At 43.6% G+C, this 20924-nt stretch overlaps 1 protein-coding gene across 5 annotated transcripts; it reads right to left on the minus strand.

The window, feature by feature from the left end:
- Positions 1 to 425: 425 nt before the first annotated feature.
- Positions 426 to 20328, minus strand: LOC143144275 (uncharacterized). 5 transcript variants are annotated; one of them, XM_076306553.1, is made up of 12 exons: positions 20119 to 20306; positions 19093 to 19203; positions 17723 to 17874; positions 15972 to 16038; positions 15134 to 15384; positions 13332 to 13644; positions 8753 to 9239; positions 5357 to 5656; positions 5158 to 5216; positions 4501 to 4670; positions 1819 to 1981; positions 426 to 813 (listed from the first exon to the last, which is right to left on the minus strand). In XM_076306553.1, exons 2-12 carry the CDS (start codon positions 19189 to 19191, stop codon positions 757 to 759), a joined length of 2118 nt encoding a protein of 705 aa, XP_076162668.1. In that variant the 5' UTR covers positions 19192 to 19203; positions 20119 to 20306; the 3' UTR covers positions 426 to 756. The 5 variants fall into 5 exon arrangements, 4 of the variants coding, with proteins under 4 accessions (XP_076162668.1, XP_076162660.1, XP_076162680.1 ...); XM_076306545.1 differs by having other exon boundaries at positions 4501 to 4673; XR_012991390.1 differs by lacking the exons at positions 426 to 813; positions 5158 to 5216 and having other exon boundaries at positions 1841 to 1981; positions 4501 to 4673.
- Between the last annotated feature and the right edge of the window lie 596 nt (positions 20329 to 20924).

A 20924-nucleotide genomic window follows, 5' to 3' on the forward strand; every position in this document is an offset into this window, starting at 1 on the left:
TCCAATTGTTACCGAAGATCACTCGGTAACGAACCAAGGTCGAAACATTTAAGATGTACATACACACGTTTCGACGTACACTTGAACTACATTGTTCCTTAATTTACATACTCCTTTACTCGACAATCGCGTTGTTCTTTTAGATTAATTTCTCGCATTGATTCCAAAGAGTGCCAGAAACGATCACGACTTTATCCCACAATAGGTGAACGAGAATTATTCGTGTCGGAAGTAAATACAATTCGATACCGAGAACAGCTGGGCGAAAGCTTAGCGATCGAAATTACCAACTAAACGAACAAAAGGTCTTTGTTGCGTGCGAATTGCCATTGAGGGGGAGGGGGGGGGACCTGGGATCTCTTTGTTCGGCACGGTGTGTCAGAGGTGGTGCCTCGACGACGTATATGAGACAACGTGTGTTTTTTTTTTCTTTTTTTTTTTTACGAAAAAGAATCAATCCTTTTTATTAACACTTAATCCTCATAAACGTTTTTGACAATGCTTGCAGTTTGGAGACATGTATGTATATACGACACGCACACGTACTTTAATGGTTAACGTTACACTTGTACTCGACACTCTCGATCGCTGCGCACACGTATTCGTAATCGTTTGAAAAGTCGGCCTCGGTGTCGACGAGTCGCGTTCGGCTGTATTTGTTTAGCGTATTCTCACATCGGAGGGGAAAGAAATTCTTGTTTTCTTTCTTTCTTTCTTTCTTTCGTCGTCGTCGTCGTCGTCGGTGCCCCGCGGGCATTAATGACTGACGCTTCGAGTACTCCCGTCGTCCGCGACGCTCAGCGCTGGAGATTTCTGGAACAAGAAGTAAACACACGTGAGATATACCTTCGCCGATCGCTTTGTACCAAGATTGCCAACTATTGGGTTGTTCGGAAAGGTATTTCGTTTCTTTTCGGTGAAAATGAAAGACGATTTTTTCAGAGTCTATATACATTTTATTAAATTATATGAAAAACGAAACGACTTTCCGAACAACCCAATATTTTTGACTGAATGGTTCTACTTTACGATATTCCCACTCTGAAAATTTTGAAAAATTTGTAATCTTTCAAGTACACTAGCCCTCGAAAGTTCGAGGACATCGTAATGGTAGCAATCTTTGAACAGTTGTAACTTTATGAAACATAGTCGTACGATGATCTTCTTGGGGTCATTTTAAAGATCGAACCTTTAACTTTCAAGTCTCTAAGATGAATTCCCATGAAATTCTTCGTACATCAAGAAGCGATCGAAAAAGTGAAGATAGTTTCTCAAAAAGAATTGGAAACCTTCAAATTGGGAGCAATTGTTTAAGAAATTTTTCACGCGTTTAATATTAACATGAATTTGGAAAGCGAAGCATCCTCTTTAAAACGACCCTACAAAAATTAGTATGCGATTTTTTTTCATTGTGTTATTCCACTTTGAATGAAAATGTTGCTACACTTTCAGGTCAGATGTCCTCAAACTGTCCCAAACAGATTAATGACAACATTGTCAAATATAAAGTAACCTACTTTGTACAAACTTTCATTCCTTTCCTGAACAAACTTTTCAAGATAAAAGCTACGAACCTCTAAACAATATATTTAAAAATACCAACACCAAAATATATTGATACAAATCACTATTTGAATTTGCTAAAAAATAAAAGAAAATATTCATAACGCGTATTCAACGACAGAGACTAAATTGACTCGATAAGTATGGTCTTCTCTACGATACAAAAATTTCTATTTTGACCGTTGCAAATGAAAAAAAAAAGCGAAAAATGGCGGCAACACCGGCAACCGTCGTAATATCGCGTGGTATACGTACGACCCTCTCGATGATGTCCTCCGCGGCGTTCACTTTGGCGGGTCTAGCTGGAATTCCTTTCTTCGGTTCACGGTCCATCTTATGAATCATCTTATAGACGCTCGAGTTCATCAAGTGATCGTAGTTCGGTAGATTCGTCTTCTCGTACTTCTTGAAGTTCACTCTGCGCCAATCGATCATCGACGATTACCAATGCGTACTACGTTCTGGGTAATTAATCGCGAGCGCTCCTCTAACGCACGGGACACGGCTATCGGTGCACGCGGTAAATCGTGAAAGCGACTTTCGAATTTACACATGCGCCGCATCGTTTTACTCAATCATCCTATCGGGAACCCGATGAGTCAGAGAGCCGCGCGGTGTGCTCGCGCGTGAATTTCCAACGAAAGGAATTAATGGGGGTTACGTCACGTTGGATGTCTCGAAAAAATTTCAAACAATTCTGACTCGTCCCGTCGATCGATGGACCGACGGACGTACTTAAGAGTAACGTCGCTCGTCAGCGTTCAAGCGATTGATATTCCACCTCGCGAACACTCGCGGTGATTGTTATAACGTGCCGCGAGACTCGCGCGGCAATTAACGGGAATAGAGGATTTTCATCGCTGCAGGAATTTAACTCTTCCGATTGGACAAAGGAATGATTTTCGAGTATTGAATATATTCTTTTTTTTTTTATATATATATTCGTGTTCCGAGGATGAAATTTTGAAATACCCTCGAAATTGCGAACGATGAAATGAAGAAATGTTTGGAAGAATCTCAAAAGCTGAGACAGAAAAAAAATTGTAAATATGAAAAAGTTTGATTTTAGAGGCGAATTTGCAACGTTTGGATAAAAAGGTCACCGAATATTTATTCGGAGTTATTCTATGCGAATATGTGACGACAGAAGTAGCATTTTGACAATGTTGAATTTTTCCAATATTCGTGTAGCGGAAGCGTTAATTTTTCGAGCGTACGGTTCCTCTAATCGATTTTTAAAGAACCGTGAATGTTTATGTTTAGAAACAACCCGTTTAGGGTTGCAGTGGAGAATCAGGGGCCGTTCGTTCTCGTATTTTTGTCCTGCGAAGGAATGATTGGATGAGAATGAAAATTAGTAGACATATACATTGCGTAATGTAGTTTAATGAGATATATGTATATATATTTATATATGTATATATTGTTTTTTCAAAACAATGTTTTGTCGTTGTTATTCTTAATTCAAAGCATGACAAGCAAAAAAAAATCTGCCTCGACGGTGTGCACGATTTTAGGTAAATATCGTTAATCGGACGAACAAAAATCAAGAAAATTATTAATCTAGATTACTCTATCCATCGAGCGAATCGCCAAGAAACCAAAATACAAAAATAATGAAAAAAAAGCACCGTTTCGATCAGAAATATTCAATCTTTCGATCTCGTCGTTCGTTTCGATTAAAATTCCCCGATGGTGATTCACTCTTTGGATAAATATTTTCTCCATTAACTCATTGAAATTCCAAAAAGCGTTTGTATAAAAATGGCGTTAAAATTTCGGCGTACAGTGTTAGAGCATACGAAAAGTCCTGCAACAGGTTAATTTTTCAAAAATTGCAATACGAATCTTTTCAGAATAATTTCTACGATTATCGAACCTTTATGAAAATGCATCAAGAAAAAGAAAGAAACCACCTTCGTAATCGAAAGTTGTTCGTTTCTCTTAAATCGCTTTAAGAAATGCAAGTATTCCACCGATCGATGATGGTCCACTCTTTGGACAAATATTTTCACCGCACAACTCGTTCGAATTCTCAAAAAACAATTTCGACGAAAATGATGTGAAACTTTCATCGAACGTAATTCTCTTAAATCTCAAATCTTTAGGGAAATGCACCAAAAAACAAAAGTATCCCTTCCCTTCTTAATCAAAGGTTCTTCAATTCCTTTGAATTCATGGTCCACTCTTTGAGTAAATATTTTCTCATAGAAATTCCAAAAAGCGTTTCCACGTAACTCGTTCAAATTTTCAAAAAAAAATTCGAGAAAATGACGTTGAACTCTCATCATTTTCTCGAGTCTCGAACCACTACAGAAATCCACAAAAAAATCCCTTGTCTTCTGAATCAAGAACATATTTATCTCAAATAAAAAAACAATTTCAACAAAAATAACGTTAAACCCTCACTGTAAATAATTTTCTCGAGTCTCGAATCTCTACAGAAATTTAAAAAGAAAAAAATTCCTTGTCTTCTTAATCGAGAATTGTTCTCAAATAAAAAAACAATTTCAACAAAAATAACGTTAAACTTTCACCGTACGTAATTTTCTCGAGTCTCGAATCTCTACAAAAACAAAAATCCCTAATCGAGAATTGTTCTTATATTTTACAAGAATCCCTTATAAAAAAAAATCTCTTGTCTTTTTAATAGAAATCGTTCTAAAATAAAAAAGAAAATTTCGACAAAAATAAAGTTAAACTCTCGTAATTTTCTCGAATCTCCACAGAAAAGAAATCCCTTATCATTTTAATCGAGAATCGTTCTTGAAAAGAAAAAAAAATTTCAAACAAACATAACATTAAACTCTGATAATTTTCTCGAGTCTCGAATCTTCGTCAAAATGCACCACAAAAAAAAAAAGAAAAAAAAACAAATCCCCTGCCCCCGTGATCGAAAGCTTCGCGTTATCGACAAGAAAAGGGGGAGCCTCTTACCCTAGGGCTCTGCCTCGAATAACTTCCGCCTGGGAAGATAGAACCTCGGCGATCATTTCATCGTTGAAGAAATCATTCGGACACCTCCATCTGCGTCCAAGAGTGAGCTCGACCTGCTTAGCCTGGGGCCAGAGATCTTGCGAAGGTTTCCTCCCTCTTTGTTGCATTCTCTGCTGCAAGATGCGAGAAATCGTCATTCCACGTGCATTGGGAAGAAATAAAAAATCGGGATCGGGTAACGACGTTTCACGACACGGGTTTACCGGGTGGAATTCACGTGCCTCGCGATTAAAATAAACCGGGTAACGTGCAAGTGTGACACGTATACTTTCACTTCGCGAAGTTTAAGGACCTTAAACTCGAGGACAACACTATCGTGGTTGGATAGTCCCGCCACCTAAGGGAAACGATTCAGCGTTACACGCAATAAATTGCAAGACTTTTAACGAACGGGTTGTTAAAACGGTTTTCGTGGTCTCTTAAAGAAACACAAAGAAAGTGGACGGGGGGTGGGGGGGAAACCAAAAGGAAGAAGGGGCACAGAAGTCGAGAATGCTCGTACAGAGCGAGTGGAATCCACGAGACATCGATGCGATTAAAAGGTACACAATCCTACGGGTATATAACGTATACATTCCACATTGTCCTCCGGAATACCTGTAACTCCTGTATTACTTGATCTTTCGGCGCTAGATTCGGATCTGGTTCGAAACTTCCTACAATACACAACGTTTCGTTTTACGTTACCGGTCGTCAGGGTGAAACGAGAAAAATTTGTATTTGTATTTGTTTTTCTTTTCTAAAATCGATTGGAGGTACAAGGTTCAGGGTGGGATATCCCAGGGAGAATATTTACCGTGAGAGGGCGCGGGGCTCGGAGACTTGAGGACTTTCGTCTCGTACGAGACAACGAACTTCTTCACCCTGCTTCCCTCTTCGCTCTTCACCGACAGCGTTCCATCCAGTTCCTGCGTCTCGGTTTCCTCCTCCTCCTCCACGCTCTGCTCGACAATCCGCGTGTGATTGTGCTCGTCGTAGTACGCGGTGTACGAGAAGTCCTCGGTGAACTCCGTCACGTCCTGTTCCTCCGTTACATCCAGCTCCTCGTGATCCTCGTCCTCCGATTCTTTCGCCTCCACGGTTGGCTCCTCGGCCTCTGGAATAGCGTTTTTGTCTCGTATGTACTTGTGTATTGCTTCCAGCGGCGTAACCAGACCGGGGGGCAAGTGGCAGTTGCCAACTTACCCCTGCGAACGAACATAGGGGATTTTCTGGTTTCGATGTACGCGAGGTTTCGAATAATTATTTGTGTTTGTATGGGTAGAATATGATCTAATCGTCTAGGATGGATATGGTCTAGTGAGACCTAATCCAGAGTTGTGTGTCTTTTGTAGTGTGTATATACTACAAGACCTAATCTAGAGTTGTGTGTCTTTTGTAGTGTGTGTATAGTACAAGACCTAATCCAGAATTGTGTATCTTTTGTAGTGTGTGTATTGTACAAGACCTAATCCAGAGTTGTGTGTCTTTTATAGTGTGTGTATGATACAAGATCTAATCCAGAGTTGTGTGTCTTTTGTAGTGTGTGTATTGTACAAGACCTAATCCAGAGTTGTGTGTCTTTTGTAGTGTGTATATAGTACAAGACCTAATCCAGAGTTGTGTGTCTTTTGTAGTGTGCGTATACTACAAGACCTAATTCAGAGTTGTGTATCCTCTCATATGGAAAGAATAAGACCTAATCGTCTAGGATGGATAAGATCTAATAAGACCTAACCCAGAGTTGTGTATCTCTTGTAGTGTGTGTATACTACAAGACCTAATTCAAAGTTGTGTACCTTCTCACATGGATAAAAAAAAATCTAATCGTCTAGGATGAATAAGATCTAGTAAGACCTAACCCAGAGTTGTGTATCTCTTGTAATGTGTGTATACTACAAAACCCAAACCAGAGCTATGAATCTTCTTATATGAATAGAAAAAGACCTAATCGTCTAACATGGATAAGACCTAGCAAGACCTAACCCAGAGTTGTGTATCCTTTGTAGCAGCGTGACTAGGAACAGTTATCCCTTTTCCTGATGAAAGAATTTTTTAAATTTTCTATTTCGTATTTTGATGTTCATAAAGTTTCGAATATACCAACGAGAAGAGTAATTATTTGTTTTCGCGAGCATAGAAAATTTTGCCCCCGCCATTTGAAATTACTGGTTACGCCACTGATTGCTCGTCGTATCCGAAAACCAAGCAATCGAATAGGTAGCTTCAAGGTGTACGCTCGAGCTCGTTCCTTCGTGAATGTTTCCACAAATTTAGATTCTCGGTAAGATGAAAGAACAACAAACATTATTTTAACCTACAGTGTGAAAATATATGTAGGCGACAAAAAAATGTCCGATATGTTATAAATTTAAACGCGATGAAAATATAATAATTTATCGATTCGTATCGTATTGAAGAGAAGCTGAAGAGACGTTTACGAAGAAACGAGCCACGCTCGTTGAAGCTACGCATTCGATTATTTTTATCACGCCAATGGACGACTGTAATTTGTACCCTTCACTTTAAAGCGTTCTTCCATTCAACCGTGCGCTCAAAGTCTTTGGATTGAAAATGTCTCGGACGTAAATCGTGTTTTTCATTGTATAATATACAGCGAGAGAGTCGAAAAATATTTAAAAACATCGATCGTAGAAAAAGAATAGGGTTATATATTAGGGTGTCCGTGGAAACTTTTTGGTCACTATGTGATCTATGTGTGTACTTTCGCGTTGACTGTTCGTTTCGTATACTTTTAAAACAAATTGCGACGAAAATTGAAGTTTTCTACAAAATATCTCCTATGTAAATTTCGAGTCGAGAAAAATTTGCTTAAAAATGAAAAGGCGAATACGAATTTTGGAAAAATTCTAATCCTTTCAATTCTTCATCGTGCCATTTTTTAAACTAAAATTATCGACTGTAATAGTTGTCTACAAAATAATAACGATAAATGAAAAGTTCCTACATCTCTGTAAAAACCGAGAAGAATTTACTAAAAAAGAATCGATCGAATATAAATTTTCGACAATACAAATTCTCTGTCGTGCCATTTTTCGAAATAAAACCATCGCTCCGAAAAGTTGTCCACAAAATAATATCAATAAATGAAAAATTCCTCCGTCTCGGTAAAATCGAGAAAAATTCGCTAAAAAAACAACCGAGTGAATAAAAACTTTCCACAATTCAAATCTTTCGTTGTGCCATTTTTTTAGATAAAACCATCGCTCCGAAAAGTTGTAAAAATAATATCGATGAATGAAAAGTTCCTCCATCTCTACAGGATCGAGAAAAATTCGCTAAAAAAATCGATGAATGAAAAATTCCTTCATCTTTACAAAATCGAGAAGAATTCGCTAAAAAAGCATCCAGTTTCAACTTTCCATAATTCAAATCCTTCGTGCCATTTTTCGAAGTAAAATCATTTCTCGGGAAAGTTGTCCACAAAGTAATACCAATTAATAAAAAATTGCTCCGTCTCTAAAAAATCGAGAAAAAATTCTCTAAAAAAGAATCGAGCAAATACAAACATTCCACAATTGAAATCCTTCGTGCCATTTTTCGAAGTAAAATCATCGCTCGGGAAAGTTGTCCACAAAGTAATACCAATTAATAAAAAATTCCTCCGTCTCTAAAAAATCGAGAAAAAATTCTCTAAAAAAGAATCGAGCTTCAACTTTCCACAATTCAAATCCTTCGTGCCACTTTTCAAAGTAAAATCATATCTCGGGAAAGTTGTCCACAAAGTAATACCAATTAATAAAAAATTCCTCCGTCTCTAAAAAATCGAGAAAAAATTCTCTAAAAAAGAATCGAGCTTCAACTTTCCACAATTGAAATCCTTCGTGCCATTTTTCGAAGTAAAATCATCGCTCGGAAAACTTATCCATAAAATAATATCAATTGATAAAAAATTGTTCCGTCTCTAAAAAATGGAGAAAAAATTGTGTAAAAAACGACCGATTGAATAAAATACTTTTCCACGATTTAACATCATGGTCACGCGCGATGGACAGGTAGAGAGCTCGGCGATCGAGCACGCTTCGACCCCTCTTCGGTAACGCGGTGGTACACGCACACGCGTGCCAAAGCTGTTGGCAGCGCGTCAAAAGGCCTCCACGAACGCGTGAAATTTTGAAAATATTCGCGCACACGAGCTGGATACCGATCGAGGCCCAAAAGCGTGACAATCTTAGCAAGCGAGAACGCTAACCTCGGCGTTTCTCGACGGTGTCGTCGTCACCGGCGTTGGTGGCGCCGTTTTGTACACCGCTCAGCTCCATGATCTTCTGCAGTTGCTCCGAGACGATTCTCAGGTGGCTCTCGATCTCGCTCGGTAGCTGCTTCAGCGCCAGCAGCTGTCTCTGAACGTTCTCCAGTTGCTTCTCCAGGTTGATCTCCGTGCTGACCAGCTCCTTGATCTTCTCTTTGTCGACCTTCGACGCCAGGTCCGCCATCTCTCTCTCGATCTCGTTCAGTACGCTCTCTCGTTTCGTTTGCTCCTGGTGTACCTCCTCGTCCCGCGTTACTTCCTGTTCGCTGGTTTCCTCGTCGCAGGAGGCGGTGGCCACTTCCGGTCTCTCCTCGGTCTCCTCCGACTCCTCCGGTCTCGTGGACTCTGCCTTCGATTCGGGCCGCGACTCGACCTCGTGCTCCTGATCCGATCTACAGCCGGGGTCTGGGGTCGCCGACGGAGTCGCCTAAATTCAGACAAACAGCTACAGAATTTTGGGATCGTGGACGGCGGAGGTTCTGGTTGTGGTCGTGCAAAGAAGCGGGGCTGAAATGCACACAGAACCGACTACCCGCTCCTCGTTTTAAGGACGAAATATAACTATGGAAGAGCAAACACCGAAATCGTCGCCAATCAAAATTTTCGAATCTTTCGATCAACCGCCGTACACTACCCGCGAAATTCAAATACGAGCGAAACTTTTCTCCGTTACAATCGTAATTTCTGAGAATTTAAGAGTTATATCTGTAATTTCTAAGTTCGATAAGCGATGTCGTATGGATCAATATCGGTACAATACAATTTCACCGAATCGAGAAAGTGAAAATTGGTAAATTGTAAATTGAATTTTATTCGGAACGTATGCTCGAATAACGATGTTTTTCTTTTTTTCTTTTTCTTTCAATTCGAGACGTTGAGAAAGTATTCTGAATAAAAAATTTTCTATTATTACCCCGAAGGAACAATCGCGGAGCAGAGAAATTTTTGATCCAACGATTTTTCACGAACAAATTTATCGGGCGAACGTTTCGACGACAAAGTGTTATTTTCTGCGCGTCGTCCTTCAACTTTCACTTTCTTCGATAAATTTACCGGTCTTTAAATCCGACATTGTGAAAACTTCGATATTTTCTCTCGGCGGTTTCCCGTAGCCGAAAAACGTTTATAATAAACCGTGCTCGTTAAAGTCACGCACACGATCGCTCAACCGGCATTAGTTTGCCAAAATATTCGTCCAACAAATTCATCAATGTCTCGTTCCAATTTTAACGACCCTGGTGCGTCTCGAAAAATTCAAAAGTAATCGTCATCTCGATATCGTGAGCACCGTGAAACGAGATCACGACCGATTCCGTATTCTGTGTGCATTTAGGTTGTTCGTTATCGTCACGAGTACCTTACGTTCGATACGGTGAGTTAGTACTCGTGTTCGTTTCCGGAGAACGGACAGGATATCGGGATAATCGTCTCTCCGAGCGAGACAGCCGCGTTCCAACGCGGCTTCTCCATTCTTTCGTTAATTTTTTTTTTTTAATTTTTTTTTTTTTTTTTTTAATTTTTTTTTTAATTCTTTTTTTTGGCATTAAAGGGTTATCGAGACTCTAGCATTGGGTGCAACCAGATACATGTGCTCTTTATTTCGAACGTACTGTTTCTTTTTTTGTATTTTTTTTTTTTTCGTTTTTTTTTTTTTTTTTTTTTCTCGACAATCCATTTCTTGTGCGTACATTGACAATGAAGTGTAATTATTGTAAGATACGATAGATACATGCATCGATCAGCGCGTGCATGATAACGCGAGATTCGAAAGTTCTACTCTACACTCGTTAGACTAGATGCGAATGAATTCGACGTGCGAGTGCGATCATCTTCGACTTTGCATAAGTACGTGCGCTACGGTCACGTGGTACTTGTAGGGCCGTGCGTTCTGGCGACACCGTTTCGAGACGAAACGAGTGAACGGAAAAAGAAAAAACAAAAAAAAAAAGAATGACGAAAAGAAACGAGAACGATACGTAAAAATGACCGATCAACCCCTCAGAGTCGTCGAGGATTGTTATTAAGAGCCGACGCTCTTACACAGAACCGAGTCGTTCAATTTAATCAAGACGTATTAGTTCACGAGACAACGTATTCCAGATTTACGCGACCCACCGTGTGTCCGCGAAACACCGTGTTGCATGAAACACAGTGTTACACGAAACACCGTGGGTCGCGGTCCTCCGACACCGAGGGGTTAAGGAAGTAATGCTGTGTTACTTTTGTGAAACGTACGGTGATCCAGGACAGTGACAAACATTAGTGAATTATTATCCAACGTTTAGGTCGAACGCACGGCCCCTCCCCTCCGTTGACAAGGGACAAGCTACCAGCGGCCTCTAGTCACGCTAAACATGTTACGGTTACACTGGACAGAAGATACAGAACACACACTTTACGAAACGACGAACACTTGTTTCTCTCATTATCATTATTCATTTCTATACGTTTACAGATGGCCCATGTGATGATCTAGCGTCTGTTAGGGATGTCCTAGAACATGTGACGTCGTTTATAAATCTAAACATAATTCGTAAGCAATTATAATAGGACCGTACGATCACGAGGGGTAACCCGATCGGGCGATCGGTACCCTAGTGACGGGCCACTACTTGTACATGTACAGCAGAACGAGCGAGGTGCAAGGCACGAACGCGTACGCCACCAGTCTCGTGAAATCGACGCCAATACGATTGGTCAGGCCCTCGTAGAGGACCGTGGGTACGAACGACAACCTGCGACGATCGCGATCACCCTCCTGGGCCCTCTTCTCGCCCAGATGGGGTGATTCCTTGGCGAAGATCGACGGTAGCCAATTGAAATCGAACGCGAAATTACGGAGTAGACTCGAGCCACGCGAATCAACGGATACGCTGCCCCTTGAGGATCTCGAGAGACGTCTGCTACCGCGATGGAACACCTCCGTGGAGATGAAGTCCTTCGAGGAACGTATCAGATCGGTGATACCGCCTTCGTCGCGTTTCTCGAAATCGGTGGACGACGAACGATCCGCGTACGGATCGGTGACACCCTGGAGGACATGGCGACGAACGTAACCGACGATCGTACCCAACGACTCGAGATGCATCTTGACGATACGCTCCGCGTAACGGGCGCGCACCAAGATGTTCTTCTTCCTCCTCTTCGAGGTGGTCGTCGTCGTCGTGGAGACGCGCGCGGAACGATCGCGAGACTCGAAGAGACCTCCCGTGTTCCTCAGCAGACACTTCTCCACGTAACGACCCTTCATCTTGATCATCCCTGAGCTCCTCCTGCGTCTCGTGTCCACGGTTTTCGGTACACCGGTCACGTAGTTCATCAAACGGGCCAGATTTCGCCAGAGGACGCGTTGCACGTAACGACCCTTGAAGTACAAACGCCCGCGCGCCCTAGATTTCGGCAACGCGGGACTGGACGTGCCTGGCGAACGTCCGCGCTCCAAATAGACCAACACGTCGCGACGCAGACGCGCGGCGAGGTATTGAACGCTTCGTGCAAGGATCTTCTCCGCGTAACGGGTGCGTCGCGACGTCACGCCTTTCTCGGTCACGAGACGCTCGAACAGTCTACCGGTGATGCCCTCGGGGCATTCGAGCAATCCGTCGAGCATACGTCTCATCCAGTTGTCCTCGCGCTTCAGATAGGTCTCCAGGTAACGACCCTTGATCCTGGATCGGTTGGACTTCTCCAGGCTACCGCGACGCGATTCGTCAACGATCGGTTCCGGATACTCCTCGGTCTCGTTCTCGCGACGAGGACGCTCCTTGTGAGCGGGTCTCGCTTTGGCGGGTTTCTTGGCCTCGGGGTGGCTCTTCTTACCGAACAGACACCTGCGGAAGTAGTGAGCTCTCGTGTAGAAACGTTTGAACTTGCGTTTGCCGGGCGTGCGTCTGCTCGGTGAGGTCTCGTTGCGTTTGAACGACGTGGTCGCGACGTCGGTCGCTACGCGCGCGTTATCCGGTTCTAGGGACACCAGAGAACACGTGGTGATCACCACGAGCTGTTCCTGGCAAGGATCAACGTCGAGAGTGGACCGTGCCGGGACCTCGTGGATCGTGGACTCGAGTTGCTCCTCGTCGGAAGACGGGGCACCGTTCGTCTCGAGGATGGACCGATCGGGGATCTCGAGGATCGTGCCCTCGTACTGTTCCTGTTGCTGGGACGACGGATCGGTGTCCGTCACGTTAGGGGATCGACTGGGGACGATCTCGAGACTCGTGGCGGTCGGTTCGAACCGTTCCTGCTGCTGCGAACACGGACCAACGTTGTCGTTGTTCAGCAGAGATCGACTCGGGTCGATCTCGAGACACGTGGTGAACACCTCGAGCTGTTCCGTTTTTCGGGAACACGGAACGGGTTCGATGTCGTGGTGAGATCGACTCGGGCCGATCTCGAGACACGTGGTGAACACCTCCGTACACGTGGCACGTGGCTCGGTTCGTTCCTGATGCTGAGACCGCGGACACGACGTGGTATCGTCCACCTCGACCCTCTTTACTTCGTTACTGTCCATGTTTACCTCGGGGGTCGGGGGCTCCGGGGTCTTTGCGCCTTCCGGTTTCAGCAGGCCGCTCTCCAGCAGCCGGTCGGTGATGTTCCTTCTTTGCTGCTTCTTTATCACCACTTTGTACGACTCGACCTCGGTCTCTTCCTGTTCCTCGGGCTTTTTACGGGGCGACGGGATCGGTCGCTGTGGCTTCTGCAGGAACACCGAGGTGCGTTTCAGTTGTTCGACCAACGGTGCCTCCTCTGTCGCGAGATTCTGCAGCTCCTCTACCACCTTCGACTGCTTCAGGACCGTGACACGCGGACGGAGCTTCTTGAAGTTCACCCTGGAAACACCGCGCCGGATTTTATCGTGATCTTTTTCATACGGGTGTACCACTTTGTGCGTGTAACGCGCGGAGATCGTCGCTTGCCAACCAATCGGATTCGATCCACCCACCTCGCACGCGTTTTCGTTATTGGACGATGCTGTCGCGTGACGAATAGCTCGCGTAGGTGAGCCATCGAAAGAGAACCACTCGAAACGACCACGAGTCGACTGGAACCCATTGGCGTAGACACGGACACCGAATATTTACTGTTTACGAAACGGGAACATCTATCATACGTTTCGTAACGCGATCCTGGTTCATTTTACGCGATAATTATTGTTAACAAGAACGAGTGTTATCATCGAGTTAAATTTCCTTGCTCGCGCACACTGCAAATTTATCCCTTGTTGATACTTTAAGAGCAAACTACTTAAATTTCGATCACTTTTTAAGATACTCCTTTACAGCGTGCTATTGGGTTGTTCGGGAAGTCATTTCGTTTTCCAAAATGGAGAATGTATAATTTAATACAATGTTTGTACACTCTAGAAAAATCGAGTGTAGATGTACACTCTACGCTCTAAATTTTTCACCAAAAGAAAAAACCAAATGACTTTTCAAACAACCCAATAGTTTCACTCGGATCTGTACAATGAAGTACTCTTAATTTGGTAAATACACACGAAGAATTTTCTCGCGCAATAACGTATACAAACCCGAGGTGTTGTATACTTTCTGCAAATACGAAGATTCTACTCTCTACACCTATGCAGTGAGACAGCTTAGTATTTAAATGGGGGAATCCCTAGTGGAGATCCAGTCGTTCGGTGTACAAAGACTTGGCAATTTACGATCTCTGCGCAGTACGTTGCTCAGAGCGGTTCGAGGTAATCGCAATATTTTCACAGAGAATTTGTACTTGTACACTACGCGTTTGAAAAGAATGCCTCCGCGTCACCGTTCCGAATCCATTAATTCTTTCTCTCGGAGAGGAAAATCACCGGTTCCACGGGTACCAACTGAGACATCTGCTCGGTGAAGTACCCTAGAAATTGATCAATCCTGCCAGTGAGGCGAATGCATTCTTCTGAAACGCTAACAGTACATATCGTAAGAACGCTGAATCTTGGCGAACTTCGTTGCGTTTTCGATCACAGTGTTTTCTAAAGTAACGCGTTCTCGACGATAATAATTTCTATAATTTGCGACTTTCTATTCATCTTAACAAAAAAATTCAGATACGCGTTTCCCGGAATGCCCGCGAAAAATACAATCGTACAATCGTTTCGCGTAGCCTTTCGCGGGATTGTAACACGGAACACACCGTGATCGAGAACAGACATCGCGTAGCTCGTGAACAGCGAACCGGGCGGTCCGTTTCGTGCGTGACACCCCGTATACATGGAAAAATGTACCGCAGCCCGCCGAAGATCATTTCCGCGTGCGCCCACGCGAACACCGGCGGCTTCGTCAGCGATAATTTTGGTAACGAGCGAGTCTGTACCCCAAAACTCCTTTATCGTTCAATAGCTCCTCTTCCTCGAGTATCAGCTGCGCGATCTCGTCGTCCGTGAGATTCTGATTGGGCACGATCTCGCTGTTCGCGTCTTTGGGCTTGTCCGGGAGCGGTTCCACTTCTGGCTTGACCTCCTCCTCGAGCAATTTTTCCTCGTACGTCGTCGTCACCTCGCACCGCTCTATCACGGTCTCCTCCTTCAAGATCTGCTCCGGGAACACCGGCGGCAAGTCTGCGAGCTAACGAATCCGATTAACGACAAATATCGAGGGAATACTACCTACCCCCCTCCAACGCGTTACGCGTCTATTTTAAAGGGGAACGAAATTAGAGTGATTTCTCGTCGGTTGAATCAGAAATCGAACTTCTCGTTAGCGGTGTCTTTAACGAAGACTTTTAACAGTTAATCGTCGTCGTTATATTTTTGGTACTCCTCGGTAAAAATACAACCGCAAGACGATTATTCGAGAGCACAATTTTTTCTACCCCCCTCCCTGTCTCACCCCATTCGGGTATCTACGTGGAAGAGAATATTAATAAATAACACACCGGTAGATTTTACCACTCGTATCGAATATTTCCATTAAAATTTCTCCATTCGAAACTTCTCACCATAGAATCGAAATTATACTTCCCTGCGAGGAGATTCTTAGCGTAAGATAGGCAGACCTCCCCCCACCGCCCCGAAGGAACTTGTTCTTTTTCTACTTACTCGATCGTCTTAGGTTATACGTTCACCGGGGAGGAGAATACCGTACGTTGAACAGAGATTGTAACACTTGAAATTTCAACGGATCGTTCACGCGATTGATGTCGAGGTACCTACTGGGATCTTGTACGGGACGATGTTCTCCTCGGACAGCGCCTCCAAAGCCTTGAGGGAATCTTCTTTTCTGCGCAACAACCGTGCCGATTAATCGTACTTACCGCTCGGGACGCGGTTTTCGTCGCGTTTGTTTGTTTATTTTTTTTTTATTTTTTTTTTTGTTCGTTCGAATTTTTCCGTCGACGCGCGCGAGAATCACACGTCCGATCGATGGGTGCTCCGCGCAAGAAACGACGATTTTAAACTCGTTCTCTCGCAAAGGCCAGAACGCCTTCTGAGCCGGTCCGCGCGCGAAAGGGTAATGAGGGATCGGGGGAACAAACGCGCGGCGCTGGTGTAAATGCCAGCAATAAAATCGCCGACCAATGATAAACAGATTTCATTCTGGGTCACCTATTTATAAGTGTTGCAATTCGTTGCCACACGTTGCCCGTACGCCGGGATATTCTGGCCTCCGACGAATATTATTATAATGTACACGCCAGCGCGCAGGGGACCGCGCGCGCGTACGATGGTGCACGGTGATTCTGTAAACCCCCCCACTATCGTTACCGTCTCTCCCTGATTGGAATGATTACTCGTCGTCGATAGAAGAAAAATGTATATGCGACTATTCTAAGGGAAATCGGTACTATCACCACCGTCTCTCCCCGGTTAGAATAGTTACTCGTCGTTAATAGAAAAAAAAAATATATAAATCACTTCTAGCGAAAGTCGGTACTATCACCACCGTCTCTCCCCGGTCAGAATGGTTACTCGTCGTCGATAGAACAAAAATGTATATGCGACTATTCTAAGGGAAATCGGTACTATCAGCACCGTCTCTCCCCGGTTAGAATAGTTACTCGTCGTTAATAGAAAAAAAAAATATATAAATCACTTCTAGCGAAAGTCGGTACTATCACCACCGTCTCTGCCCGGTCAGAATGGTTACTCGTCGTCGATAGAAAAAAAATATATATAAGTCTCTTTTAATGGAAATCGGTACTATCATCACCGTCTCTCCCCGGTTAGAATAGTTACTCGTCGTTAATAGAAACAAAAAATATGTAATTCTAAGCTAATGGAAATTGGTACTATCACCACCGTCTCTCCCCGGTCAGAATGGTTACTCATCGTCGATAGAAAAAAAATATATATGAGGCTCTTTTAATGGAAATCGGTACTATCACCACCATCTCTCCCCGGTCAGAATGGTTACTCGTCGTCGATAGAAAAAAAAAATATATAAGTCTATTCTAGTGGAAATCGGTACTATCACAACTGTCTCTCCCCAGTCAGAATAGTTACTCGTCGTTAATAGAAACAAAAAATATATAATTCTATTCTAATAGAAATCGGTACTATCGCCACCGTCTCTCCCCGGTAAAAACGGTTGCTCGTCGTCGATAGAAAAAAATATATAATACATACATATATATATATATATATATACATATATAATTCTATTGTAATAGAAATCGGTACGTCTCTGCGGTTAACAACGCCGCCGGGACCGTGAATCATCGAGGCGCGTAATCGAAATAAAATTCTCGCGTGTCGAAAGTAGTTCAAGTTAAGCTTTACGCGGTCCAACAGGGGGGCTCGGGACGCGATGCAACAAACGTGTCGTTGACATTGGGACGCGGTCCGTTTTCACGGTTAACTTGCCCAACGTTCACTTCCTCCGACAAGAGTCGCCACAACGCCCCCCTCCCCCCTCCTGGTCCAGCTAATTGTCCACTTGGTTATCGACCAGCCGCGAAACTCACCTCAGCACGCCCAGCACGAAATTATTCCCCGCTCGCATTAGCTCCTCGTGCGCCTGACCGTGGGTCAAACTGCTGATGGGTTGATCGTTCAGACGCACCACGACGTCGCCGACTTTCAGGCCCATGCATTCCGCGAGGCTTCCCTCCAAGACCTGCGAGGACGGAGAATATTTTTCCATCTAGATCGGAGGATCTGTCTAGGGAATTCGCGAGCTCGACGCAGGGGTGAACCATCGAACAGTTGGGGGATTTCCCTTCCGGGGAACTATCGAGGAAATTGTATCTCGTTGGGAACGAAATTCGCTGGTTTTATCAAAGAGTCGTTTCATCGAAATATTTTTTTCACGGACAATTTCACGAGAAAGAGTTGAATTTTTTCTTTTCTTTTTTAGTGAGATGAGAATATCGAATTGCACGTATACACGATAACCTTGTACGCGTATAAATTGTGGTCGAAGTTAAGTTAACTCGCTATGAACGCGATTTATTTATTAACGTCGTTCGCGTCCATAAAGAAGAAAAAGAATCGCAACGTGTTCATCTCGAGAGATGTCAAACACGGATGTTGGACTTTGAACTGATCAGCTGAATAGCGCGACGTGGGCGTTATCGGGAATAAATCACTGATAAAATAAATAAAGCCATGGAAAACTCGCGAACATTGTCCATGGGAATCGAAAACAACGATGCGCTGCTTTTGAAATCTCGAGGACGATGCCTACTTCCACCTCGCGCACGTATGTCGATGACAACGCCGCGTGGCGTGCAAAGTAAGACTTTATAACGCAAGAAAGAAAACTCGTACCGCGTCCCTAGTAGTTTCCGAGAAAACGACTTGCGACGCTTTTGTAGCGACCTACGTATGCGAACACGCGGTCGATACGGTAGACAAATTTCCAAAGGAATTAAACGTTTCTACCTTATCGACAGTTCGTACGCGTGTATTCCTACGAGCATGCAACCGTTTGTACTTTACTGCATTCGCGCAGACATCCGCGTGGATGAAACATCGATCAAATGATCGGCTGAATTGCAGCCCTGATGGTCGTTCGATCGTCAAATCATTCGATTATTGACAATTTGTTTGAATCTCTATGATAGTATTCGTCTCATCGATCGATCGGTACCAAAATTTACACATACTTAAGAAGTACTTCGCGATCGACGTATAAATTCAGAATTGTAACCTGTACAGGTATTGACAATTTATTAATTCCTAACCTTCAAATGAACTTGTACGATATTTCTATAATACGTGACTCGATCGATAGATCTCGTAACGGATCGCTTTCTGTCACGAGGATATATTAGCATTCGCTATAGTGCGTTCGAGTAGTGTAAAAACTGCATTAACAACGAAGAATACGTACCCTGATGACAGTCAGTGGTTGTGGAAAATCGCTTCCACCCGCCAATCGAAATCCCCATGGCGTGTTGTCGAATTTCGTGAATTTTATGTTGACAGCCATGTTGTTCTACATCTGAAAATCGTGTGTTCGCGAACACGTTGAAATCGCCGTGACCTCGACGTTCGAGAGATCAGTCCCGAAAGGGATTTCCGTGTCGATTCGATCGATTATGTAACACGAAACAAACAAAATTAGTTCGACGAGCTTGAATTTCCTCGAGCCGTTTCGTGGAACGCGTTGAATGCGTACGTCCCGTTGTCTCGTAACCGCGTGCATTCGAATCCGAAAGCCCCTACGATCTTGATGCACGATCATTCGCGCGCAAGTTTGCTACGACGATTTTGTACTTCCGATTTCCGTTCATAGCGCTCTACGGTGAAGAGCAACAGAATCGATAATGACATTGACGTTCTCGATCTTACGAACGGTCGAATAGAGGAGACGGTCGTAATCGTTAATCGATAGATACAACGAGGTGCAGAAACGCGAGACGAACTCGATGACGCGATACATTCCCTTAAAATTCACCCCCGTTACGTAACACGGATTTTATTATTATTATTTTTAATTTTATTACACATCTTTATCGCGCACGCTTGAATAAAAGTATAAATATATATACATATACACATTTCATGAAAATTACTCTAAACGAGACTCGACCAAAAATGCTGTCGTTGAAACCTAACCCCCAATTTAAACTTAACGACGGAGTAAGCGGAGAAAAGGACCGTTCGTCGACGCGATCGTGATTTCCGGTGCGTTATCGATACCAGTCGATCGAATAGAACGTGTTCGCTTTTCGTGGTGTAAAAAACGAGCAAAAAAATGTAAAAAAAAGTATAGACAGCGACGCGTCGGAACGCGGCGGCTGCCGCGAGGAATTCGTAGTATGTACGCGGAAGTGGCTGCACGCGTCGACCGAAACGAATATAGTCTAGCGGTACGATGAATTTACTCAATGATTCGCTTCTCTCGGTTACTTGCCAGTGAGTTTCGCGCGAGGGATCGTCGCAGGAACGATGCACCACGATGCACAGGGTATAATTGCTATATCACTGGATTCATCGAGCACAAAAGCCAACCGATCGATCACAGCGGAACCAACCGATCGAACGAACGAACCGGCCAACTCTCGAACAACGCACAAAACGGTGTCACGATAAAGTTTGCCAGAAGGCGATCGCAGCTGCCGACTCGAACGCCACAAATACACGGCCCCTTCTCCCCCCAACACCGCCGACCCATGCACCCCTTGCTATCCAATCGCAAAACAGTAGGAGGAAGCAGGCTCGATCTATTTACTGATCGATTTATTTAGATTCGGGTCCTCGATTTCCTCGTCGTCCTACGAAGCGGCGATTCGCTTCACCACTATATACCCTCCTTCGTGGAGTAACGGGTGTATACACAGAGGTCAATTAGTTCGTTCCGTTCGAAGGGAATAAGGCACGCCAAACGCATCCCCTTCTCCAGAAGCTTCGAGTTGTCGCGGGGTTGAAACGCTAAATGGTTTTTGTATAAATTTTCTAACAGGTTATCGACACATTAACGGATTATTATTGTTAAATACGTATCATTGTATTTCAATAGACTCGTGTACACGTCGTTTAAATATAATACGCAAAATACTGTTTACGCGTACCGAAATTTATTCTGAAAACGAAACGATACATGTTTTGCAAAAATTTGTTCGTTGGATCGATAACCTATTATAAAATTAAAATATCGTAAAACCGTTGAGAGTTTTTAATTTCGTAGTTCACATCGTACACATTATACGTATTGAAATT

The sequence above is a fragment of the Ptiloglossa arizonensis genome, chromosome 1, assembly GCF_051014685.1.
Source record: "Ptiloglossa arizonensis isolate GNS036 chromosome 1, iyPtiAriz1_principal, whole genome shotgun sequence".
Lineage (NCBI taxonomy): Eukaryota > Metazoa > Arthropoda > Insecta > Hymenoptera > Colletidae > Ptiloglossa > Ptiloglossa arizonensis.

Bases quoted from the DNA above. Each gene is read 5' to 3' on its own strand.
- LOC143144275 (XM_076306536.1), bottom strand. From the start codon at position 19,191: ATGGCTGTCAACATAAAATTCACGAAATTCGACAACACGCCATGGGGA. The intron at 16,039-17,722 runs GTGAGTTTCGCG...GTTGTTGCGCAG, and splicing joins TTCGTGCTGGGCGTGCTGAG to AAAAGAAGATTCCCTCAAGG. The intron at 13,645-15,133 runs GTACAGACTCGC...CGGTGTTTCCAG, and splicing joins AACGATAAAGGAGTTTTGGG to GGTGAACTTCAAGAAGCTCC.